At 48.1% G+C, this 23,963-nt stretch overlaps 9 protein-coding genes across 9 annotated transcripts; 4 read left to right on the plus strand and 5 right to left on the minus strand.

Annotated features, from left to right (window-relative positions):
- Positions 1 to 579: 579 nt before the first annotated feature.
- On the plus strand, positions 580 to 1,694 carry FSUBG_8249 (farnesyl pyrophosphate synthase; the record flags this gene model as incomplete). Its single annotated transcript, XM_036686637.1, has 2 exons — positions 580 to 699; positions 771 to 1,694. 2 exons carry the CDS (start codon positions 580 to 582, stop codon positions 1,692 to 1,694), a joined length of 1,044 nt encoding a protein of 347 aa, XP_036536204.1.
- Positions 1,695 to 2,268: 574 nt separating this feature from the next.
- FSUBG_8250 (uncharacterized protein) lies at positions 2,269 to 5,102 on the minus strand (the record flags this gene model as incomplete). The annotated part of the gene is made up of 3 exons (XM_036686639.1): positions 2,269 to 4,110; positions 4,168 to 4,973; positions 5,036 to 5,102. The coding sequence occupies 3 exons, from the start codon at positions 5,100 to 5,102 to the stop codon at positions 2,269 to 2,271; spliced, it is 2,715 nt and encodes a 904-aa protein (XP_036536205.1).
- A 1,723-nt stretch (positions 5,103 to 6,825) lies between these two features.
- On the minus strand, positions 6,826 to 8,025 carry FSUBG_8251 (dTDP-4-dehydrorhamnose reductase; the record flags this gene model as incomplete). Its single annotated transcript, XM_036686640.1, has 4 exons — positions 6,826 to 7,127; positions 7,250 to 7,702; positions 7,758 to 7,777; positions 7,841 to 8,025. The coding sequence occupies 4 exons, from the start codon at positions 8,023 to 8,025 to the stop codon at positions 6,826 to 6,828; spliced, it is 960 nt and encodes a 319-aa protein (XP_036536206.1).
- A 1,163-nt stretch (positions 8,026 to 9,188) lies between these two features.
- Positions 9,189 to 10,929, minus strand: FSUBG_8252 (uncharacterized protein; the record flags this gene model as incomplete). The annotated part of the gene is made up of 4 exons (XM_036686641.1): positions 9,189 to 10,209; positions 10,262 to 10,440; positions 10,499 to 10,834; positions 10,894 to 10,929. The coding sequence occupies 4 exons, from the start codon at positions 10,927 to 10,929 to the stop codon at positions 9,189 to 9,191; spliced, it is 1,572 nt and encodes a 523-aa protein (XP_036536207.1).
- Positions 10,930 to 11,109: 180 nt separating this feature from the next.
- Positions 11,110 to 14,124, plus strand: FSUBG_8253 (u3 small nucleolar RNA-associated 13; the record flags this gene model as incomplete). Its single annotated transcript, XM_036686642.1, has 4 exons — positions 11,110 to 11,192; positions 11,230 to 11,476; positions 11,524 to 11,551; positions 11,603 to 14,124. 4 exons carry the CDS (start codon positions 11,110 to 11,112, stop codon positions 14,122 to 14,124), a joined length of 2,880 nt encoding a protein of 959 aa, XP_036536208.1.
- Positions 14,125 to 14,579: 455 nt separating this feature from the next.
- On the plus strand, positions 14,580 to 16,196 carry FSUBG_8254 (ubiquitin thiolesterase; the record flags this gene model as incomplete). Its single annotated transcript, XM_036686643.1, has 1 exon — positions 14,580 to 16,196. One exon carries the CDS (start codon positions 14,580 to 14,582, stop codon positions 16,194 to 16,196), a length of 1,617 nt encoding a protein of 538 aa, XP_036536209.1.
- Positions 16,197 to 16,751: 555 nt separating this feature from the next.
- Positions 16,752 to 17,881, minus strand: FSUBG_8255 (translation initiation factor 4E; the record flags this gene model as incomplete). The annotated part of the gene is made up of 3 exons (XM_036686644.1): positions 16,752 to 16,941; positions 16,998 to 17,795; positions 17,847 to 17,881. The coding sequence occupies 3 exons, from the start codon at positions 17,879 to 17,881 to the stop codon at positions 16,752 to 16,754; spliced, it is 1,023 nt and encodes a 340-aa protein (XP_036536210.1).
- Positions 17,882 to 19,982: 2,101 nt separating this feature from the next.
- Positions 19,983 to 20,626, plus strand: FSUBG_8256 (60S ribosomal protein subunit assembly export LOC1; the record flags this gene model as incomplete). The annotated part of the gene is made up of 2 exons (XM_036686645.1): positions 19,983 to 20,282; positions 20,339 to 20,626. The coding sequence occupies 2 exons, from the start codon at positions 19,983 to 19,985 to the stop codon at positions 20,624 to 20,626; spliced, it is 588 nt and encodes a 195-aa protein (XP_036536211.1).
- A 358-nt stretch (positions 20,627 to 20,984) lies between these two features.
- On the minus strand, positions 20,985 to 22,567 carry FSUBG_8257 (embryogenesis abundant; the record flags this gene model as incomplete). Its single annotated transcript, XM_036686646.1, has 7 exons — positions 20,985 to 21,128; positions 21,179 to 21,307; positions 21,367 to 21,481; positions 21,531 to 21,645; positions 21,701 to 21,766; positions 21,876 to 21,966; positions 22,016 to 22,567. The coding sequence occupies 7 exons, from the start codon at positions 22,565 to 22,567 to the stop codon at positions 20,985 to 20,987; spliced, it is 1,212 nt and encodes a 403-aa protein (XP_036536212.1).
- Positions 22,568 to 23,963: the final 1,396 nt, after the last annotated feature.

The raw sequence follows: 23,963 nt of genomic DNA on the forward strand, positions 1-23,963 counted from the left end.
ATTATAATTAAAAAGGTATTAAAATAGTTAATTAAAAGGTTATTATATTTAGTTATTATTTAATAAGAATCTGGCTTATTAGTATTATAATAGGAACCCGATACAGAGGTCACGTGTTAATAGGTATACCGGGTCCGGTATAGGTATGGGTTCCCCTAGGTAAGGTAGGTACTTACCTAATCAGGCTGCTCTCACCGCCTAGCACCCCCACTTGCCTTACCTCTACGAACTTACAGTAGTAGATAGGTACCTATGTACTGATCTAGTGCCCCTCCACTTTACTGGTCCATTGAACCGGGGTCTTCCTTTGTTTGGTCTCACCGAGCAAATCAAAGCGTCCACAACCCTCCTGCTCCAATTCGCGAATAAGGGAAGAGGGGCACTGAGCAAATCCCCTCTTAAAAAAGACCCCCAGTCTATTGAGATTAGTAGATAATTGTCCGGTAATTATCGTACATGTTCCGAAGATCAGTCTGTCATTCTCACTTCTGAATTTCGTTTTCCTTCTTCGTCTTCTCTCCAAAGACGGACTCTCCAACTTTCTTTTCCAGCGCGCACACGTACCTCAATTCAGCAAAGATGGCTCAACAAACCACCCTCCAGGAGTTCAACTCCGTTTACCCCAAGCTTGAGGAGGCCCTTCTCGACCATGCCCGCTCCTACAAGCTCCCTCAAGAACAGCTCGACTGGTACAAAAGAGTAAGTATGAAAAGAAAGCCGTTCATCAGTATGGATCGAGTTCCAATCTGAACTGACACACTGCTTTATAGTCGCTCGAAGTCAACCCTCTCGGTGGAAAATGCAACCGCGGCATGTCCGTCCCCGACTCGGTCTCCCTCCTCCTCGAGAAGCCCCTTACCGAAGAGCAGTACTTCCAAGCTGCTACGCTTGGCTGGATGACAGAGCTTCTCCAGGCTTTCTTTCTCGTTTCTGACGACATCATGGATTCGAGCATTACCCGCCGTGGCCAGCCCTGCTGGTACCGCCAGGAAGGTGTTGGCATGATAGCTATCAACGATGCTTTCATGCTTGAATCCGCCATTTACACACTTCTCAAGAAGTACTTCCGCTCTCACCCTGCGTACGTCGATCTTATCGAAATTTTCCACGAGACAACCTTTCAGACCGAGCTCGGCCAGCTGTGTGACCTACTCACCGCTCCTGAAGACAATGTCAACCTCGACAACTTCTCTCTTGAGAAGTATAGTTTCATCGTCATTTATAAGACCGCCTATTACTCATTCTACCTCCCCGTCGCCCTCGCCCTTCACCAGCTCAACCTCGCCACTCCTAGCAACCTCAAGCAAGCTGAGGATATCCTCATTCCTCTCGGGGAGTACTTTCAAATTCAAGATGACTATCTCGACAACTTCGGCAAGCCTGAGCATATAGGCAAGATCGGCACCGACATCAAAGATAACAAGTGCTCTTGGCTGGTCAACCAGGCCCTGGCCGTAGCAACCCCCGAGCAGCGAAAGATTCTTGAGGAAAACTATGGCCGCAAGGACGATGAGAAGGAGAAGGTTGTCAAGAAGCTTTACGATGACCTTAATCTTGAGCAGCGTTATCTCGACTATGAGGAGAAAGTTGTGGGCCAGATTCGTGAGCGTATTGCTAACATCGATGAGAACGATGGTCTCAAGAAAACCGTTTTCGAGGCCTTCCTTGCCAAGATCTACAAGCGCAGCAAGTAAACTAAAAGCTCTGAATTGAATCATATCGATACATAAGTGCAAAAGAAAGGGTACGATAGATGAACAAATTCCAGAGGTTGCTTTCAAAGCGAAAGTGGCAGATGTGTCACGTCCGTATAGCCAGCGGCACGCACAATGAACCAAGTAATCAAATTGAGAAGATAGCTGATATCATAAACGTATGGTGAACCCACTCTTCAAGGAAAAGATGGAACCCGCCATCTTGTACCAATACGAGCTTTTGCTCTTGCTCAAGGATATATAGAAGATCAAGAAAAAGTCATGCAAAACAAAAATTCCGGGAAAACGCCAAAAGGAACACATAACGGCAAAACCAGAATATAACTCGCAAGTCCCTGCCCGAGCTAGCACTACTTTCCCACTCCCGTTCACCCAAATCAGTACTATGTACCACTACCGCAGGTAATATTCTGATTCGTCAAAAAGGCCACAAACTCATGATTGAGAACGCTTATTCTTTGGACATGATAGACACAACTGCATAAGCTTTTAACATCATCTTCAATAACCAATAGTTTGTGAAAGGAAGGAAGGAAGGAAGGCTCCGGCCTTTTTAATTCCTTGACGAGAAGCCCATCGTCCCGGCTCGATTAATCAACGGCTCTCGCGGACGAGGATCACGGCCACGAGACTGTTCGAGCGGCGCAGTGTTTTCTCGCCGTAACGACCGGATTGGCAAAGGGGGAACAGGAGGAGCATGGCTAGGTGATTGTTGAGTTCCTGCGATGGACCGGCTCCGAGGACGGCTACCAACCGTCATGGACGAAGAAGAGGGCAGAGGTCGAGACTGCCCAACAAGACCAGAGGCACTCCGAGTGTTGAATGAATTGTTCGTCGATCCCCCGGTAGCGAGACTGATCAAGGGACCACCGGCTGGAGCTTTTACACCATGGCCCTTATTCTCGCGCCAGCGAGGCGGCTCAGGGAAGCTGTTGGTAAGATTGACTAGCGGCTGGGGCATATCCGGGACCTTCTCAGACGTGGTAGGACGCCTCTTGGAATCTCGCACAGATCGACTACGGTAGCGTGGCTGAGAAGACTGATCTGTTCCCAAAGGAAACCATGATTTTGAATCTGCCATATTCTCATTAGGAGACGTTGGCGAGACGACACCACCGTTGAGAAGTGAAGGGCCCTCTGTGAAACCGGCATTCGCTGAAGGAACACTGTTGTTGACTGGCGCTCGCTCAGAGATCTTGCGCTTTTGCTCATACCCTTGACCCAGGAGCGAGGCTCCTTTTGTGAAAGCCGCGTTTGTGGGAGGGGGGCTGATGACAGGTGCCCGTTCAGCTATTTTGCGTTTCTCTTCGTATACTTGACCCAAAAGCCCCGTAGAAGAGAATTGCGTCTCGTCCCGAGCCGTTGGCGGTGACCTATGCTTTTGATGTATTGATTTGGACTTTGTTAATACGTTTGGCTGTTTGCAGGTCGCCTTCCGGACGAGTCCACTTTTAAACTCAGTATCAGAATCACCATGTTTTGTTTTGTCCTGTTCTAGATCTTTGCCAAACTCCTCCAGGGGTTTATCAAAGCGGTCCATATCGAGAAGTGGCTGGAAAGCGCCAATGGTGTATGGAGTCTCGTCCACGGAAACCTGCGTACTATGCCCTTTATATGCGGCAGAACTCTTGGATCTAGAAACGGCTTTAGGGACTGTGTCGTTTTCCAAGTGCATGGCAAGTTGCGGGGGCTTGTCCTTTTTCTCGAAGTCAACCTGCTTATTGACCAGGTACCAACTTCGCCAACGTTGCACAAGTTCAAGAAAACGCCTGGCAAGTTTTCCGTCTTCAGCGCAGAAAAAATGAACAAAGTTCTCGCCGTTTGGGAAAACGAAGGTCTTCTGTTGGCTCTTAACAGCATAGCAAAAGCGTCGGGGGGCCTTTAGATGACGCCTGGCCTCACTCTCTCTTGGTGTATAGATGTCAAAATCTGATAAATGACACAGGACAGTACTGTCTTTGTCCGAAGCCTTCGAATCAGGCTTCTTGGAAGCAAACATCTGACCGGATTCCAGCAAGGTGATCCACCGCTTGTTCCATTTGCCTGGCCTGGAGGAGTGGTACATTTGCACTGTGAAGCCTGGGGGAGGGGTTGGGGTTCGTGGCACAGACTTCATATCGAGATCAGGGTCATCGGTTTGTGAAATATCATTGGTGACAACAAGAAGAGAGTTCTGCTGGTCACGATCCCAAGAATTCATAACGTCACGAATTCGTTCATAACGGCGAAGGCGCCGTTCGAGACCAAGTTCAATGTAGCATTCGATCAATACGCTGGTCTTGGGATCGATATCATGGCTGGTCAGGTTGGCGGTCGAGTAGAGGATATCAACAGGAGAGGTATCAGTGTTGACAGGAAGATTGATGACCGATGACAGGCATCGTACGCACACACGCTACAGAGAAAAATCACGTTAGCATGAGCACACCTGAGGATTAGGAATACAACTTACTCTCTCACCTCCATTGCTCGCCGAAGTTGGGGCGTCAATGCCTTGCACGATACCTTTACCACCCTGTTCTATGAAACTCATTTTCCCTGGTGATGAGGATTCCTCAGGACTGGTAGGCCGGCTGAGATCAAGAGAAAAGACTGTTGGTGCCCCTGGGCTTGGCGTGCCGGCTTGGCTTGTCAAAGCATTCGATCGCCGAGTACGATAGAGAAAGGAAAACTTGTCAAGAACAAGAAATCGTGGAAATTTAGGGGACGGAGTCGGCAGTTGCGCTCGGCGGCGGGCTAGGTCGCGTTTCTTCTGCTCGGCGAGGATACGATCAGTCTCAGCTTCAAGACGGGCGACTATGTCGGCTAGGCGTTCTTCCTCGCGCTCAAGGCCCTCTCGTTCGATTTTTGCAGCGCGTTCGGCAGTTTCAGTATTGATACGCAAGGCGTGTAGATTGCGACGTTTAAACCTGGCAATGTCGCTCGCAGACGGCACGGTACGAAGTATAGGTGATTCTGGAGCTGGCAGATCAAAAGCATAAGTCGGTGGAAGGGGTTTAAATAAGTCAGGGCCCCGGGGACGACTGCGGCTGCGGCTTCGACTACGGCTGCGGTCACGGCCAGTAAGATGCGTAGTGCTGCGGGAGAACTCTTGACTCAAATTTGGTGATCGTAGAGGTAGAGGTTTCGAAGCTAAGTTTGAAAGGAATGGTGGGATGTTCGTAGTTTTAGGCGTTAGAACATATGACGGACTTGCCAGGGGGCTACTGGGGCCGGGCGGGACAGCGGGCGATGGCGCGGTCTGAGACTCTGCTGAGGCTAAGTTTAAGTTGCCTGATGCGCCAGCGAAGTTTTGTGCACACGGCGACACCAATACTGACGGAACCGGGGAACGAATGATCGAAGGCACAGAACACAGCGAATCCTGACGGTGCCTATTGGGCCCATTGTCATTATCAGCGCTGGCCGCAATTCGTGGAGAGAGGCTACCAATGACCCCTGTAACGCTCTCCACGAGACCTTTCAAGAATTCGACTCCACGATGGCTAACTGAAACCGAGACCGAGGGGGATGGCAGCGCTGGGACCACCGGCTCAATAAGTTTTCGCTCGCGCGATAATGTTAATAACGAAGTCACACTCCTGGACCGGCGTCGAACAGTTCGCGGTACTAATGTTGGTGAGTCAAGTCGTGGGTAACAATCCCCCTCGGCAAGATGGGCTCCTTCTGATGGCGGGTCGGCATAAACCTCAAAGGTTCTTCGAGGTTCAGCACACACACTTTTCCCGCGTAAATTTCTGTATTTCGAGAAGTCCGGTATTGGTGGTTTTGTATCATTGATTGGGAATTGCAAGTAGTCATGAAATTGCAATGAGGCAGCCGCGACCGCCGCTGACGACGACATACTAATGGTGCTGCCGCTAACGAATTTGTTCCTGCAGTGGCCAATGGACCCTTGAGTAGCACTGATGCAGCCCTATCGGACCCTTTCAGGACCTGAAGCGTCCAACAAGGTTTTCGGATCGATCCGTACTGAGTTAGTTGCAAGAATATTGGGCAGGTCGTCGCTTAAGATCGCCGACAGGGTTGATCTTAGGTGTTTTCGTATCAGGTACGTCTACTCCACGGAAGTTGATAAATGATAGGAAACGACCGACAAGAAAAGCCGATGGCTTTTGGTAGCATCCATGAGAACATGAATCTTCAATTCGATGATCAGAAAACGATTGCTTCCGTATTCAGATAATACGAGACCGAAACTCAACAAACGTTCACACCGGGTGAACAATGCTGATTGCTGATATAGGAATACGAGCTTGGAATAAGCTGATCGTGTAAGTTTTTTCAAATGAGATGCTGTAAGGAAAGCAACCAACGGCCACAATTTTTGCGATTTGAACAAGCAGTCGACGAAAACCCAAGTCGAGGGCGCCGAAGGGGGCGGGAATCAGCATCCATAATATTAGAAGCAAGCACCACACGACTGGACGAGAAAGTGCAGACCGGTTTTCCCAGACTCATCCCTAGACAAAGCTCAATTCTCGGTAATTTAATAAAAGCCCGCTCAATTGCAGCAATGGTATGTGGCCAGGTGCAAGAGGTGAGTGTTTGGTATGAGGCCAGGCTTTTAAGGGCCGAGGTGCAACTTGCTCCCTTTAGATATTCATTCCAGTATTTAAGGACGCGACTGAGCGAACGCCAGCTCTCTATAAGACACATTAACCAGGTGCCTATTTAGTAGGTACCTACCTAGGTAATTTATCAAGACAGACAACTCCCCTTGCACTATAGCTGCTACAGCTGCCAGCAGGATTCGAAAATACCTTCTGCCGCGGATAAAACATGTTAGGTGTTCCACGAAAGAGTTCCCGGCGAACAGAAACGTGCTGGGTTGATGCTGCTATGATCTGACAAAGTCGTGACCAAGACGTGGCTTTTCTATAGTCGTTTTCTACCATTCTTCAGTTCAACGAATGAAATAATGCAGTGATAGTTTCGGGGTCCGGTTTCTTCATACGTCGTGTCTTCAGTCCTATGCTACGTCCAAGACATCCTCCCTTTTTCCACCAAGCACGACTCAAGGGAAGCCTTCGTGTCATCTGAAACTTTTTCTCTTAAGAATACATATCCCACACCGGAATGCAGCGATCCTTTCTGGTAGTGCTCCTTATTACTTGCGAAATGCGCGAACCTCACGTCTCCACCAGCCTTTGAAGTCGCAGGTTGAAACATCAATTCCCAGATCTTTCAGCGCCTTTGTACTCAAGTGGCAGTCGTAAGGTCGCTGTACACTGGCATTTGGGTCATTCCCTTCCGTGTTGGGCTTAATCCCTTCCGTTGACAGGCCCATTATCTCACCAAATAGTGTCACTATCTCATACTTCGTCATTCGATCCTCTGATGAAAACTGGAGAACTTGAGGAAGATAAGATCTCTCCTTAGTTGGAGTATCGAGATACTTGATTGAAATATCTGTGCTTAATGTCAGCGGTATATTCTCACGCACTTGTTTGCCCTAAAAGAGTCTGGGCAAGACTTGTTCAAATGACACCGTTGTTTTGACACCTGGTGGCTAAAGGTAGAGTGAGACATACCGTGGCAGACCCTACCGATGTCTTCTGTGTTCGTAGGATATCGAATTGCCCAGTGGTCCATGCTAATTTCAGCTCCCTGTGTCTGTGCCTTCCATAGTGCATCCATGAGAACATTGACCGCACTCTCAGCTGGCGTCTCAGCGTTCCCATAGAGGACAGGAACTCGAAGAACGACACCTAGGCCCTCCTTTCCAGCCTGCTTCAGTGTGTCCAAGACGGCCCGCTCACCATCCAGCTTCGTTTGGCCGTAAAGATTGGTAGGCCGAGGCTTGGAGTCGGCTTCGTATGGAGCATCCCCCGGCGTGCCGGGGAACACGTAGTCAGTTGATATATATATGACAAAGATGTCTCTATCCGCGGCCAGCTTAGCGAGTGCCTTACTCGCAGCGACGTTGAGTTCACGGGCACCTTCCGGGTCTTTATCGACCTTGTCTGGGAACCGTTGAGCAGCACCTTTCGCGTGTAATTCGTTAGTCTCTGTACAGATGAAACATACCAGGCAGCTTACAGTGGACAATAACTTGTGGTCTGAAGGTAGGTAGTAAAGTCAGTCTACTGGCACAGCATCCATAGAGGGAAGGGACTGCATACTTGGTCTCATCCAGAAACTCTCCCACTTCCGTCTCATTGCTTAAATTGACCTTGAAAGTATTGATTCCGTCTGCGCGAGAATAGCCCGTGCCTTTGACATTCCAGTTCTTGAGGCCGAACGCTGTAGCGACCTCACGACCCAGGAGGCCGGTAGCGCCGGTGATAAGGACAGTGCGATCAGACATTGCTCAATAAGTTGCAGGACAATTGATATTCTTGAAGTGAATTTTCAGTTATGACGTTCGGGTGGTTGCTAATGAAGCTGGTTTGGATATTGAAGTAGCAGTTGAAACGTCATCATCAAAAAGAGTCAAGGTGGGGGTTATTAATATCCATGAGGGGCAAGAAATGACGCTGAAGCTACACGGCTATATACATGAATTATAATGCTAGCTTTGGTGCTTCTCTACTATTGAGCACGATTGAGGCTCAGTGCTATGCCGGTTAGAAGCACCCAGTTTGTAAGTGATACAAATTGCATCTCTAGGTAGTTGTCCTTGAATCATAATCTGATATTCTAGTCATGTTTCCAGCTCCTCTAAGATTACTCACTGGCCCTGTTCTAGAACTTATCTACACTTTATTCCTCCCAGTCTATCCGCAGATAAGTAAATGCTCACAATAACCATCTAGGCATAAGTTTTTTGTTGCGCTGGTCTTGAATTTTCAATTTTATTGGTTCATATTGATAACTTTGCAATCGATAATTATAACGTCAACTCTTTACTTAACATGAGCAGATTAAAGGAATCAGACATGATACTAATCCAAGAAAGGTATGATGGATTTAACACAATATTGCTGTGCATTTTCTAGCTGTTCAACACATACATATTGGACGATAGTATGTGACCTCTTGCAACGCATCAGATCGCAATGTTATTTTGACAATGCATCCGTGTATCACGCCCTTCTCCCGATGTCTTAGCCTCTGCGCCCATCTCGACTATGCAACGCGACAAGGCGGGTTGTTCAGCCACAGTCACCTAGGCCTTCGGTCAGGCATGGAAGTTGTTCTGAAACAGCCGTGATGCATTAAGGTTTCTGAGCCAGTCCGAGGCTGCAACGCAAGGTCTCATGCAAGCATTTAACTTTTCTTTTTATGACACACGTTTTGCATGGCTTGACGGTAACGATTGGGACAAAGAAATCCGTCCAATGCCCAGCCTGTTCTTCAGATAGGTCAGGAAGACCCCGGTTGAGAGCATCAAAGAACGCAAGCAAGTCGATATGGAAACCACACAGTGTTGAATAAACATGGAGAATTCATGGTCAAGTCGTTCGTATTGGACAGGCGCATTCTGGCATATGCTGTGTGGTATGCAAAATGGGAATCGTCGGGCCTTGGTTAAGTACTTTCATCTGTCCAATCTTGTCTTTTCTCCTGCTCCTCGGCTTCGGCCTCCCGCCACTCGTCAGAGGTTGTGTGTAAGACTGTGGCCACTGTCGTGAAGGCTGCCCAAATCTCTCCGCATAAAGCTAAATGCAGCACTTGAGTACAGAAAAAGTTGATAGCGAATGTCAAATCGAGATGACTTAGAATATTGATTTCGCAAACGTCATGAGTTGGGAGGTTAAACCGTTGACGGAGACTGTGGGCCATCAACCGCAGAGCGGTTGCTTCCCATGGTGCAGTCACCAATCTCAAAACGGCATCAGTGAAGATATGTGAGGCAATCAACGGGGGCAGCTGCGTCAGCATCGTATCGCAGTAGGTGGTAGTAGGCATAAGTGCTCCCCTTGCTTCAACGCTTGGTCTTAGTTCAGCGCTCCAGAGCCCAGGAGGTGCTTCGCTGGTTTCAGCTGTGGCTTCGACATCAAAGCTGATCAAGGTGGCACTAAGGCCTTCATTATCTTCTTCGTCAGTTGCATAGTCATCCCCACGCGCTGAGAAAGTACTTGGCCGCCGAACGGCTTCTACTGGGCCTGTGTCGTTGGGCATTTGTCCATCGATCGGCCGTATAGGCGACACATCATCGATTGTGCTCCGAGCACGCCGGTGCTCTGATCTGTCACCAGGCCTGTCGGCTTGCATCCAGCTGTTACTCACGCCAGGGAGAGACCCAGTGTTCGGTAACCACCGAAATATTCTTGCCCAAATTCGGGGTCTCCAGTCACGGATTAGTCTCTGGGACATTACCCAGACCAGGAACGGCGTCGAACATATGCACAGGCCTCCAACCCATTGTAGAAGAGACTGGAAAGAAAGATCCTTCGCTGGTGGGGGGGGCGGAATTGGTGAATCTTGAGTAAATGGGACGAAGAAAGATAGGCTTGGGAGCCAGTTAGTGCTTGAAGCCAGGCCAAGCCGTTGCAGAGCAATATATAGCTCTAGATGAACCCGAATGTATGACCAGACTTCATGGGCACTATTGCTTGTAAGCTGTGAAGTTTAATAACTGGCTTGGGGGAAAGGCTTACAGTCGACGAGCAATCACCCTGTCGGGCCTATTCCGCCACAATAGAGCAATTTGTCGATCGATGTAATTACTGAAAAGGTTGACAGACGCACCGGGCAGAAGATCTTGGGAGATAGAAAAGGTACTTCGGGACTGTGCATACAAATCCCAAAACGGGATGTGAGAATAGCGTTTGTAAATCTGAATGGCAAGGCACCTAGTTAGTATATAAAACAGAAAGAGTTTTCAAACAACATACCAAGACTCGCTGACGGAAGCCATCTAGCCCAAAGGCCCCGGCAGCGTCCACGCAACGAAGGGCGGAGAAGGCAAGGTTTATGCCCACGTCATCCTCATACATGGCATGACGTTTATCAGACTCGGCCTCTGGATTAGTAGTTGGGTTTTCTTGCTCAGCGACCCCAATAACTAGCATAACTTCATTATGGGAACGAATGATATCTCTATTAAATCTTTTCGTTTCAGGGTTGATGGGACGGCCTCGATGGTCATATTGTTGGCCAGAGTCGTTGGTATTCGGTGGCTCGTCATGATCATCATCCCATTCAACAACATCGTCATACGGAGACCGGCCCTTACAGTGTCAGTGATTCGAGAGAAACAATCGGCGGCTCGAGCTAAAGGATGCCTTACAAGCGCTTGGGCAGTTAAGGGGCCCTGCATTCCCATGATGAAGGTAAGTAAGCACTCATCAACACAAGGCGGACATGTGTCGCTTCATGTGCAGTTTCTGATATGGCTTAAGTCGCCCTCGCCCTATAAGCTCTGTGCGTGAGCTCTCCCTGCGTGTCAACGATCTGCTGAATGAATTCACCTGGGTTGTAATGAAACGGTCGTTCAAGTGAAGTCATGACGGCTAACCCGATCAACAAGAATGTGGCGTTTCCTGTGGCTGGTGTAGATGAGCTAATGCACCCGATAGCCAATCAAATGTATGTCTCTGATAAGGCGCCTAAAAAAAATTACTAGGAAGGCTCATGCGCCGACCCATGATATTCTTTACATCGAATATTTGTTAACTCAAAATTACAACAATACAATGGCAAATAAGCAGCCGTTGAAGACCACGTTTGACGTAAACCACGTCATACGCCCAATATTCACAGGGGGCTCAGTAGCTATTGACAATAGCGCACGTATTCTAGCCACAGTTCTCGGTGAGGATGCAGTTCTCACAGATCCTACAAACGGGAAGCATTTGGCTCAAATTGAGGGTGTAAGGACCACTTGCAAACCACATTGGACCGTGACTGACTTTCCCAGGATGGAGAGCTCATTTCCACATTTGCTTGTTAGTCTCCAAAGATCGCTCAAACGTGCAAGCAACTAATACTGATTATAGTAACGCCCTCTGGATCTCACCTCATTATTTGCTCCCGCTCTTTGTCTATGAGAATATACACCTTGAGAGTGTCGCAAGAAGACGGAACTATTGACGCTACACTCACAAGAACAGTGAAGGCGCACACTACTCCAGTCGTCGTCCTGGCAGTTGATCGGACCAGCACCCTGTTGGCCACCGGAGGAACCGATGGAGCTGTCAAAGTTTGGGATATCATTGGTGGCTTTGTTACACACACTTTCCGTGGGTCTTCTGTTTTGGTATCAGCGCTCTTGTTCTTCGAAGCTGCCGCTCGGCCGATCGACAGTCATTCAGGGAAGGGAATGAAAACCAAGCGCCAAGAAGAGCCCGATGAAGAAGAGGAGGAATCAAGCGCTGTCAATTTCCGGCTGTCATGTGGCCAACAAGATGGAAAGGTCCGTGTATGGGACCTGCACAAGCGTAGTTGCGTAGCCAATTTGGACTCGCACGTCTCGGATATCCAAGGTCTTGACTACTCCCCAGAACAAAACGCTCTTGTTACCGCAGGCAGAGACAAGACCATAACCTGGTGGGACGCCAGATCCTGGAAGATTCGCAAAGTTGTTCCTTGCCTCGAACTGGTCGAAGCGGCTGGCTTTATCGAAAATGGAAGCTTGACTTATTCCGCTGGTGCCAATGGTTCTCTTCGCATCTGGGATACGGATATGGGCAAGGAAATCACTCCCCAGCAATCTGCGAAAAGTGAAGAGGAAGGCGTTGTCTCTGGCATTTATCGCCCTGGTCTCCCTTTTATCCTTCTCGTCCAGGTTGACCATACTCTTGCACTATATAGACTTCCCCGAAAGACAGAAACCACCCCCCTCCCAGCTCCGGAACCCTTCCGAAGGATATCAGGCACACACGACGACATAATCGATCTCGGATACTTGCTTCCAGACCGCTCGATGGTTGCTTTGGCCACAAACTCGGAGGATATCCGGATTGTCTCAGTCACTGAGGCTCAAAATGGGGAAGCCGACTGGGATTCGAATTCAAAACCTTACTTTGGTCAAGATGTTGCTCTGCTGAAAGGCCACGATGAAATTGTCATCTCACTGGATATCGACTGGTCAGGCCACTGGATTGCTACCGGAGCGAAAGACAACACCGCTCGTCTCTGGCGCATCGATCCAACAAACAACTCCTACATCTGCTGGGCGGTTTTCTCCGGTCATGCTGAATCATTGGGCGCTGTTGCGTTGCCCAAGGGAGTACCTCCAGAGTCCTCGCCAGCTCGGTCAGACCCCCTTAACCATCCTCCTTTATTCCTCATCACAGGTTCTCAAGACCAGACCGTCAAGAAATGGGATATTCCCCGCACCGCTCAGCAGAAGGGTCAAAAGGGTGGATCTCGGGCCATCTTCACTCGCAAGGCTCACGAAAAAGACATCAACGCCATTAATGTTCACCACTCGGGTCAACTTTTCGCCTCCGCATCTCAAGACAAAACCGTCAAAATTTGGTCAGTAGAGGAGGGTGAAGTTCAGGGCATCTTGCGTGGTCACAGACGTGGTGTCTGGACAGTTCAATTCTCTCCTATCAATATGCCGGCGATTCAAGGCGAGGATGGACCTGTTACTGGAAAGGGCGCTGTTCTCACTGGCAGTGGTGACAAGACCATCAAGTTATGGAATCTTGCCAGCTATACTTGTGTAAGGACTTTCGAGGGCCATTCTAACAGTGTCTTGAAAGTTGCCTGGTTGAACATGCCCGCTAGTCAAGAACAGTCCAGGAAGCGAGTCCAGTTCACAAGCGCCGGTGGTGATGGCCTTGTCAAGGTCTGGGATGTCAATTCAGGCGAAGCTGACTGCACACTTGATAATCATGAGGATCGTGTTTGGGCTGTGGCTGTTCACCCCGAGGATAACACTATTGTGTCCGGGAGCGGTGACTCAACCGTCACTTTCTGGAAGGACACATCGTCAGAGACTCAAGCTGCCGCGTCCCAGGCTGCTCTCAAACTGATTGAGCAGGAACAGGAGCTTGAGAACCACATACACGCTGGCTCATTCCGCGAGGCTATCGTTCTTGCATTGCAACTTAATCACCCAGGAAGGCTTCTTAACTTATTCACTTCAGTTATTACAACTAACAACCCTGATAAGGGCAGCTTGAGTGGCTTAAGTGCTGTGGACGAGGTACTGGGTAGCCTATCCGATGAACAGATCTTCATGCTGCTTCTGAGGCTCCGAGATTGGAATACAAACGCTCGCACAGCTCCTGTGGCACAGAGAATCTTGTGGACTCTGATTCGCAGCTATCCTGCCTCCAAGTTCTCGAATTTGTCTGTCAAAGGGGCTAGGGGACAGAAGAGCCTGAAGGACGTGTTGCACGCCATTCGTGCTTACACTGAGAGGCACTACAAGCGTACCGAGGAGTTGGTTGATGAGAGTTATCTGGTGGAATATACCCTGCAGGAGATGGATGACCTTGCGCCATTGCTCGAAGATGGGGATGGCCTAATCAAGGATGCGGGTAACGATGTTGTCATGGCAGGATAGATCAAAACCAGCATCCGCTTTCTTTCCTTCATATTGGTTCATTTGGCTAGGTAATCAGGTACGGTCATTCTGGCTTATTCCGGAGTACAAAGGTTTAGACAAAATGTGGTTTTTCTACTTGCACCTGTCTTCTGGCTGTGATCGATGATGGGTCTAAGACGTACTATCTTTTACCTTCCTTACCTAAGTACCTAGGTACCTTAGATAAATGTCAATGGATCTGTTTTGACAGGGATATTCAGATGGCCTCCACTGCCGGAGTGGGTCTGAACATGAGCTCCAAGGCTCCACCCAATAACCACAATCACCCTACTTGAATCTTGAATCTTTCTTCCCTGGCATCAAGTCTCAATTGCGATCACGCGAACGCGACCACGGCCAAGGTCGCGAATAATCATTATATTGTAAACCCACATAGAAGCGAGCTACATCCATTAGAACGTCTGAGATAAATAATGGCAAAGCGCCAGGCCTCCGAGGCCCTCGACGATCTTGTTGGTGTAGCCTCGCCAGCTTCCAAGAGATCTCGATTGGACGACATTGATTCACCTGAACCGAACGGTACCTTGAACGAAATCATCGACGAGTCTAATATCAGTGGAAAGGCGCAAGAAGACGATGCAAACGGAGAGGATGACCAAGACCCCACTGCCGCAGCACCCATAAGACAATCAGCGCCTACTGACGGATACCATGACCTTTACCTCGACACTATCGATCGCAACGTGCTCGACTTCGACTTCGAGAAGTTGTGCTCCGTTTCCCTTTCGAACATAAACGTTTACGCGTGCCTTGTCTGCGGAAAGTATTTTCAAGGTCGTGGTCCGAAATCTCATGCTTACTTCCACTCGCTTGACGAGGATCACCACGTCTATATAAATCTAGAAACGCAGCGTGTCTATGTCCTTCCTGAAGGGTACGAGGTCAAGAGCCGCGCGCTCGACGACATTAAGTACGTGTCGGATCCGCGATATAGTAAGAAGGAAGTTATCGAGATGGACCGCACACCACGTACCAGCTACACCCTTGATAGAAAAGTGTACATCCCTGGATTTGTGGGAATGAACAACATCAAGGAGAATGACTACCTCAACGTCATAGTACAAGCTCTTGCGCATGTCACGCCATTGCGCAACTACCTACTTCTCGAGGACTTTTCGAACAAGACGGAGCTTGTGAAGCGATGCAGCATTCTAGTCCGCAAGATCTGGAATCCGAGGGCGTTCAAGGCTCACGTCTCTCCTCATGAGCTTCTCCAGGAGATATCACTGCGCTCAAACAAGCGCTTTACCCTCACAACTCAGTCGGATCCTGTCGATTTTCTATCCTGGTTCTTGAACAACCTCCACCTTGGGCTCGGCGGCAGCAAGACAAAGCCTGGCAGTTCCATGATCCAGCGTACGTTTCAGGGCAAGATGAAGGTTGAGTCCCAGGCCATCACAGCTCGTGCCGACGCTACTGATCGACTGCGCTTCGAAGATGCGGATGTCAAAGTGGACATTGTGCGCTTCCTCCTTCTGACGCTGGACCTCCCGTCAGCGCCACTCTTTCAGGACGAACTCGAAAAGAACATCATCCCTCAAGTTCCCCTGACAACCATTCTCACGAAATATGACGGTCAGAGGGCTCAAGAACACCACACTCAACGCAAGCGTTATCGACTCATGCACCCTCTCCCCCCCTTTCTTGCCTTTCACGTCAAGCGCTTCTCCCAGAACAAGTTTGTTTCTGAGCGCAACCCAACAATCGTCACTTTTGACGCCCGTAATCTCGATATGTCACCATACGTTGAGCCAAACCCCAAGGAGTGGCCCCCAGGTGAGCCCATCTGGTATGATCTGGTAGCCAATGTCATTCACGAAGCTGTTCGAGTACGAGAGGACGTTGTTGACAGCGGCGAGGAACGTAAGACATGGAAGGTTCAGCTGAAGAATAAGGCAACGGGTGAATGGGTGGTCTGTCAAGATTTATATGTTGATAAAGTACAGAGCGAGCTATTATATCTTGGTGAGGCCTATCTCCAGATCTGGGAACGGAGGAGAGATCCCAGGGTTAAAGGCAAGGCCCTATGACGGTAAATACCACCAATAGTGAGCTTCCATCCGCGCATATACAATAGATTTTTAATACCACAACTTTACGATCCGATTCACTCGTTCCTGGGAGAGAAATATCAGCTAACGATAAGACTCAGGTAACTAAGCATAAGTTTAGGATGATTTTAGGATACCTTTTGCTGAGTTTATTTTGAGACCCCGTTTTAAGGTCTACACAAGCTCGCTCTTTGAACTATAGCTCTCGCTGAAATACGCTATGGCGAACCGTACCCGATCATACGCAGCTAGTAATACATCGTTCATAAACAAGGTCGTCACCGTGACCTCGCCCGTCGTGCGCAGCCGATGTCTCATATCTAGTTGTCCAGTCCACCTACCCTAAGCCTCATAAACACGGTATCACAGCCCCATCCAGAAGAATTCTCCAACTCCGCCCCAAGGTGATTGTGGAAACAAAGGAACAGAACGAGCAAAAAGAATATGCCACTCAACGCTGACGTTTGAAGGCACTCATGATATACAATACAAAGACTACACCGAGATGGGTTTCCAAGAGCGCGCTTCAATCTCCTAAGGGTGGGACTGTTCAGCGGCCTGCTTCGAGGGTCCGCCTGTGTGGCGCTTGTCGTGGTGGTGATGTTGGCCAGCCTTTTCGCGGCGCTGCTCCTCAATGGCTGTTCGTTGTTGAATGCTAGAATCGTGGCTCTTGAATTCGATGCGAGTGCTTGCTGGAAAGTTAAGGACATGCTTCATCGTCTCGCTGTTCACCATTTAGCTAAAATCAGAGGAAGTCGATTACACGCCATTGAAACTTACCGAATCTTAATGACTCGACCCCCATCAGTGCGAGTCCAGATGCTGAGAATGTCCTCTCCATTGCGAACACTCAACACAGCACCACAAACATCATCGCTAGCATCGGCAAACTGATCACCAATGAGGCTGAGAATGAGATCTTCCCAGTACCTGTCTGCTACACCCTTCTTCATCCGAACCACCCACTTTCCTCCCTTCTTGTTAACATCATCCTCCCATATTGGGCGAATGCCTTTCTTGAAAAGATGAAAATCAGAGACAACGGGGAGTGTAGAGGGACGTTTCAGGTGACGATAGATCTCCCAAAACTCTTCCCCAGTCCGTACAGTTGCGATCTCGTGTAGCGTCTTCTCATATTCGATGAAGCCGTGTGCCTTCGAGATCGGTGGTCGGTACCAAAATGTCCATGAATCAACTAACGCATGCGAAGGATTTGCCGCGGATACCCCAGACTGGTTCTCAGAAATCGCAGTCATGCCGGATCCTTTACCCGCACTCTTAGATGGGTCCTTCGTGCCGGACTTGACTACCGCTGATGCCATGGCAGTATCGAAAGGGTTGGCCGAAGTCTTCGGGGTTTTAGCCGACCCAAACGAAGCAAACGCTCCAGAGCCTAGGCCAAAAGCACTAGAGGCACCGCTCGTGGGTGACACTAGACCTCCAGGTGTGGTATTGAAAGGGTTCGGTTTAGTCGATGAAGGAGTATCGCCACCTTGGCGCTTGGGGAATGAGGCATTGCGATTGAAGGAGTCACCACTGGACCCTTGTCCGGGTGTTGAGAGGGAAAGCTTGCCGGTGCTAAGAAGGCGTTGGTAAGAACTCCATATTGTAGGTGAATGTGCAACTTACTTTGTGCGGCGGGACCAGAGGTTGCTGGTATCCATCAAGACCGAATGGGACAGGTCCGTCGACAAATCAATAGAGGGCGGGGAAGACCTGGTAAGGACGCCTTGAATAGACCAGGGGCAGAATCGGAGAAAGCGTGTGCAACGTCGATACACTTATAGACTGCGGCTGGTAGTGTCGGTGTCGATTTAGTAGAAATAGTGGTCGATGTTCGTGATGTTGGCCGTTGGGAGTTACACTGTCTCAAGGTTGAGGGGGGGCTGATCAGTAGATTCACGGCGAGATTTGTTCAAGGTCGAAAGATATTGTAAGATGATACAGTTATAGGCGAATTCGTGACGTTGTGTTATTTCGCAGTGTCGTAGTACGTATTACAGAAAAGAGCTGAAGAGGTTGGAACGTCAAAGGTGAAGTTGTATGTTTGGGATTTTTGATTCGGAAGAGTTGCAAGTGGGAAAGATAGTATGTTGAAGGTATGGAAGAATTTCTGACAGCCCACCTACCACTAAATCACTAGCCTGCCTAACGTTACCTTTGTACTAAAAAAATCCGAGCAGCACTGGCAGGCCTGTGTACTTTTTATGTAGCCTCACGGCTATCTTCATAGGGTCATGTACTTAACATTTACTCACCGTGGCCCCTGTCGGATCGCGAGCCCTGGAAGCTAGCACCCATCTCGCTGGAAAACACTCCAGTCATGGAGGCTGCGAAAAGCCTGTCCAACGGCCCATCCCCAGCCCCCAGGCTCCGTTCGCATATGAAATCATGACCGATCATACGGAGTCTGTCTACCTAGGGAGTACAGAGCAGTACATTGGATACCTTACCGAGGCGATCTAGGTTAGTAGGTACCTTACGTTAGAGGTTACCCAAAAAATGACGACTGTGGCCAAGTAGTGGGATTGGATGTCAATGTCAACTGAGGTAGCTTGACCTAGCCTGAGAGGTTGAGGCTCATAACTGGTACTGGTCGAGGTGGTAAAAAATGTGGAATAATGAAATTACCTTTCCCGCAAGCCGCGTCAGAATTTCGAAAACAACATGCACAAGTGAGTAACACTATGGCGATATGTCCTTGAGTTTCATCCAAGACACCTATTAATCGTTTCCTCATGACTGGCACTGATGACCGAACTCCTGTTCCTTAATTATGAGATCTGTTGAGAAAGGTCAAAGCTGTTTCCTTCCCGGCATAATAATACAATGAGGTTGATTAGTGTTTTCAAAAGATCTTAGTAAATCGACTTGTGGGTTGTTCCCTTGGGGTTGACAGTGACATTGGGCTCTGAACATGTGAGATAAACGAAAGAAACCAGGTTTTGATATATGCAAAACCCCTACCCACGGCTGAGGGAATGATCATGGCTTGTAGGTCCGTGGCATCATGAATCTCCTATGAGTCTTGATTCGCTTATCCTGGATACCAGGACCAGACCCTTCAAGTACAGTTCTGTGACGAGTTTTACACTTGTGTTCGTCGAATAATATAAAAATCATGTAATATATAATTGATAAAAGCGCCTGGCAGTTACCTAGAGGCTCTTATCCGACATTCATATCGGGTAAGGTATTTTCAGATCTGCTACCACCTGACTTCTCCCTCGTGTAAAGTATGGTACTCACTCTGTCAGGTACGTTACTAGGTAACGACCTAGCGGTCGCAAACAGGTACAGCTCATCTATGATTGCTGCATAAGGTACCTACCTATCTAGGTACCTATTTACCACATCTGATCCTCAGGGAGCAAGAAAATATCACACCTTGATATAAGGTATTAAAATAAACTTAGTAAAATGTATCCTAAATTTATCCTAAATATATACTCAAGTTATATAAAATTACCTAAGCCTTTTATTCTTTAGGATCGAGGTCCTGGGTTTTCTTTTCTCCCCTAGCCTTAGGTACCTTAGTACTGTACTCCGTATGAATTTGAGTTTCATCAAAGCTGGCTGAGACGAGACCAATCGCCCTTTCTAGGCTCATCCACTCGGCCCCACTTCACAGCCTAAAAAGTTTCTTATCGCGACCTCTTATCACATTACTCCAGGAAAAAAATATTCCAAGGCTTAGGTAGGCCAACAACACTCAAACCAGGTACCGCGGATAAATTTCAAGTGCACACCTCCACCACTGTCGCAATGGGCGTCACACGAACAAAGACCATCAAGAACAAGCACGCCGCTGCTCCTGGTGCTGCAAAAACTTCCAAGCGCTCCGCCACCGATGGCATTGCTAAGTCAAAGAAGTCAAAGGGTCCCACGTTGAGCAAGCAGGTCAAAGACAAGGGTCGCGAGGCACTTCTGCAAAAGTTCAAGAACCCTAAGAAGAAGAAGTATACGGACCAACAGTTGGGTATTCCCGAACTCAACACTGTCACGCCTGTGGGCGTTATCAAGCCTCGTGGGAAGAAGAAAGGCAAGGTTTTTGCTGATGATCAGGTAAGAAGTTATGGCCTTGAACGTCCTTGCGCAATTCTAACCTACTACCTCTCCAGGAAAGTATGAGTACTATCATGGCCCTCGTCCAGGCGGAGAAGGATGGCCAGATCGAGTCCAAGATGATCAAACAGCGTCAGATGGAAGAAATTCGCGAAGCGCGCAAGGCCGAGGCCGAGAAGAAAGAACAAGAAAAGCAGTCGAAACTTGAGGATACCAAAGACTCTCTCCGAAAGAGGAGAAAGCGCAAGAGCACAAATGATGAAGAGGACAATAGCAAGGAGTTCACCACGAGCGGTAGCAAGGGGACAAAGGCAAAGGGCAAGAAGCGAGTATCGTTCGCCTAGGCCCTCAACCGATAATATGGCAAAAGTTTTCGGAGGTTTTGCATTGTTTGGCGCATGGAGTTTGATAGATAGGCTGAGGTCATACCATGATTTCTGGTGGTTTCTGGAGATTCAGCGGTACAAAAGCACAGGACCGTATTCGAACCATGGTTGTTCCTTCGGATGCATCTCAATTGGATGGAATGATCGGGCTCATTTTGAGCTTTTAGCTCTGAATATTCTGTGTCAAATCTATGATATATGAACGCGCTTCTATAGATGTCTATACTGTGCCAATCTACTTGTGGTCATCAATTGCGTCGAGGGGGCCCTTCTTGGAGCTCTTTGGAATGTGTCGACTTTGTATCAAACCTGCTACTTAGTCTTCCACTATGACTAGCTTGCGTCGCATAGGGATGTAGCCATGTCCGTCGGCTAAATGATCGTTGTTGTTGGGGTTAACGAGAGGCCTGAGATCATTGAGATCAGTCTTGAAAGCAAGATGGTTCAAGAAGTTGGCAACCTATAAATATTAATTTTGGCGTCTAGCGATTATCACCAATAAGAACTTACAGGTTTGGTAAACCAACGATCGCCCGAGGTTTCAAACCAGCACAGATGTCCTCCCAGGCTAGAGGTGAGAAGGACAGTGTTGGGATTCTGTTTGAATTCTTCATAGGGAATAGCTTCCTTGACAGCAATCTTGGGACGGTCAGAAATGGTTGACAAGTTACAATAGAGCAAAAACCCGGAGTCCTTACCGGATCATCAGTTGAGTGGACAGCTAGGAAAGGAATCTCGATGGAAAGTATGGAATCCACCGATGAAGCATCGCGGTAGTATGCACTCTCCGTCGGATACCCCCAAGAAGGACATCTGGCAAAGTCAATCAACAGTCGGAATAGAGGGAAGAGAAGAGACTGACTGGATGAGGCGATCAAACTCATAGAGATACGTGATGTTCATCACGGCCTCGACATCGATTTTGCTGTACTTTTCCAACTCGGTTCTATGTGTGGCAGCGAGTTCTTTCAGAGCACCTTGGTAACGTCAGCAAGCGCTTTAAATGAACTTCGTATGAGTATGTCGACTCACTGCCCATGACTCGAAGATAAACTTCCTTGCCGATGTAGCTGTTCTGTAGGATCTTGCTGGAGACATCTAGATTGAATGGGTTGCTACATACAACTGCTCCCTTGAGGACACAGTTGGGACCCTCCTCGCCACAGTAATTTGTGTTAGACGGAGCCAAAATTCGGGGAAGTGATACTTATATAGTTGGTGAGCATGTTCGCTCCGAGAGAGAACCCTAGACCGAACAGAGGTCGGTTAGGGAAAGTTTTCTGTAACCACTTTATTGTCTTGGATGAATGTTAGTGGGATGTTTTTTTAAGCATGAGTATCCTTTACCTGACGAATATCCCATGTCGCTCGAGCGTTGTACAAGACACCACTGGTGATCTTGCTTCGCGCACAACCTCGCGAGTTAACAACACAGGCTTCCCAGCCGCCCTCGCCAATCAATGGCGCAATGGTATGTCGAAGGTAGATCTCGTGGGAACCACCCGAAAGACCATGCAGGACAACAAGCATGGGCTTGCAGTCGTCTGACCCGATATGCTCAAACTCTTCTGGAGTGAAGTATGCTGTTCGTCGAGACAATGAAGGGTCCTCAGGGGCCTCAAAAGGCTCAACAGCAAAGTCCACGGCGAATGTTCCATGGTAGATCTTGTGGTCAGCGTCAAAAATCTTGCGTTTATAGTAAATCTTTGGTCCAGCAGGTTTGGTCGCTGTCCACATTGTCTGCAGATGGCCATTGAAGAGTAGTGGGTTCAGCCGGCATGGCGGTGTTGCCTTTTCGCAGATGGATAAGAGATCGGTGACATTGCCATCTTTCTCTTGCACCTTTCGTGGTGACGGCGCATGAGTGAAGTTGAGTTCTGCGTGTCCTAGCCACTCCATGATGAGATCCGTACAAGCCGTGACCGATGTATGCGAAACAATTTTAGATCAGCGTGAAGAGAAGAGAGGAGTCGACCACAAGCGAAGGCGGATACAACTGAAAGGGAGTAAGGATATGGATGTAGTAATAAATTTTTTGGCATTCATCAACCAGCAAATTGCCCCTCCATCCTCCGACGACGAAACGGAACGACTTCCATGCCCTGGCTACCTACTAACTTAGGAGGTATAGGTAGCCTGGTTCTAACTAGTTGATCCTACGGTGGATACACCCGTTCCGTTGGCCGAGATAACCATCACTGGCATGACCTGCATGGACAGATCTGTACGTCGGGCTGTTATCATTTATTACTATGTGAAGATCTTCTTGGTTATCAACTAAATTCTACCAAGTGAAGGATTCAGATATCTAAATCTTGCGTGCGACAAGCGCGTTTACTATTTCACTTATGAAAATCACAATATCGATCTAATTCCCGCCTTACTTCTAGATGACTCTATGGAAGAGTCTTTGTTGAAGACTTTTATTTTAGAACAAGACTGATGTAGCGTTGGTCTCGCCCATCTGAGACTTGCATTTTAACTTCTGACCTGGCGCTCGGCAAGTGGGGTCACAATGGTCAAAGAACCGAGGCACGATTTTAGGCGATTTCCATCATACCTATGGAAGCAACGAGCCTCCTAAAAAATGTACCTTATTATAAGGTAAGGTAGGGCAGCTGAGGGTACAAATGACAGTGATTATCCGTAAGGTAGGTACAGAGGCAAGAAAACTCACGACCTTAACCCTAAGGATGTAATAAATTTAGGTAAGTCTAGCCTAAACTTAGGGGACTCTTTACTAAGTTTATTTTAGCATTCTTTTCAAGTCTTAAGTTTTCTTGCTCCCTGAGGGCGATGAACATTGATGAGGCTGGAAACGAGGTTGTATTAAAAGAGACAAAACTCAATCCCTTCTTAATTTAGTACCTACCTATTTCAAACCGTAACCAATGTCAACCTATATAAATTACTATAAGGTGACAAAAATACTGTTATACAGTATATACCGTGCTGTTACTAGCTTAGGGGCTGATCTATTATTTCTGTTACTTTATAATAATTCATATAAGCTAACAAAAAGTTACAGTTTTATTTTGGTTACGAGGTTTTGACACCACCTCTTTAGAGGTGGGCATTCTCAACCCACCGGGTACGGAGTACCTGTGTACGGATACGTACTGTTGTATATAACTTAGTACCTTAGGTACTAGGTTAGTACCTAGGGCGTATGGTCTCGTCACGAGTCTTCATGCAATTAGAGATATCATATGTTCAGCACATTCAATTGCAATGACAATGCTCTTCAAGACATGTTCTCAACGATATTCTCCAATCCACCGTTCGGTTGGTGGCG

The sequence above is a fragment of the Fusarium subglutinans genome (genome assembly GCF_013396075.1).
Source record: "Fusarium subglutinans strain NRRL 66333 chromosome Unknown NRRL66333_c0000112, whole genome shotgun sequence".
NCBI lineage: Eukaryota > Fungi > Ascomycota > Sordariomycetes > Hypocreales > Nectriaceae > Fusarium > Fusarium subglutinans.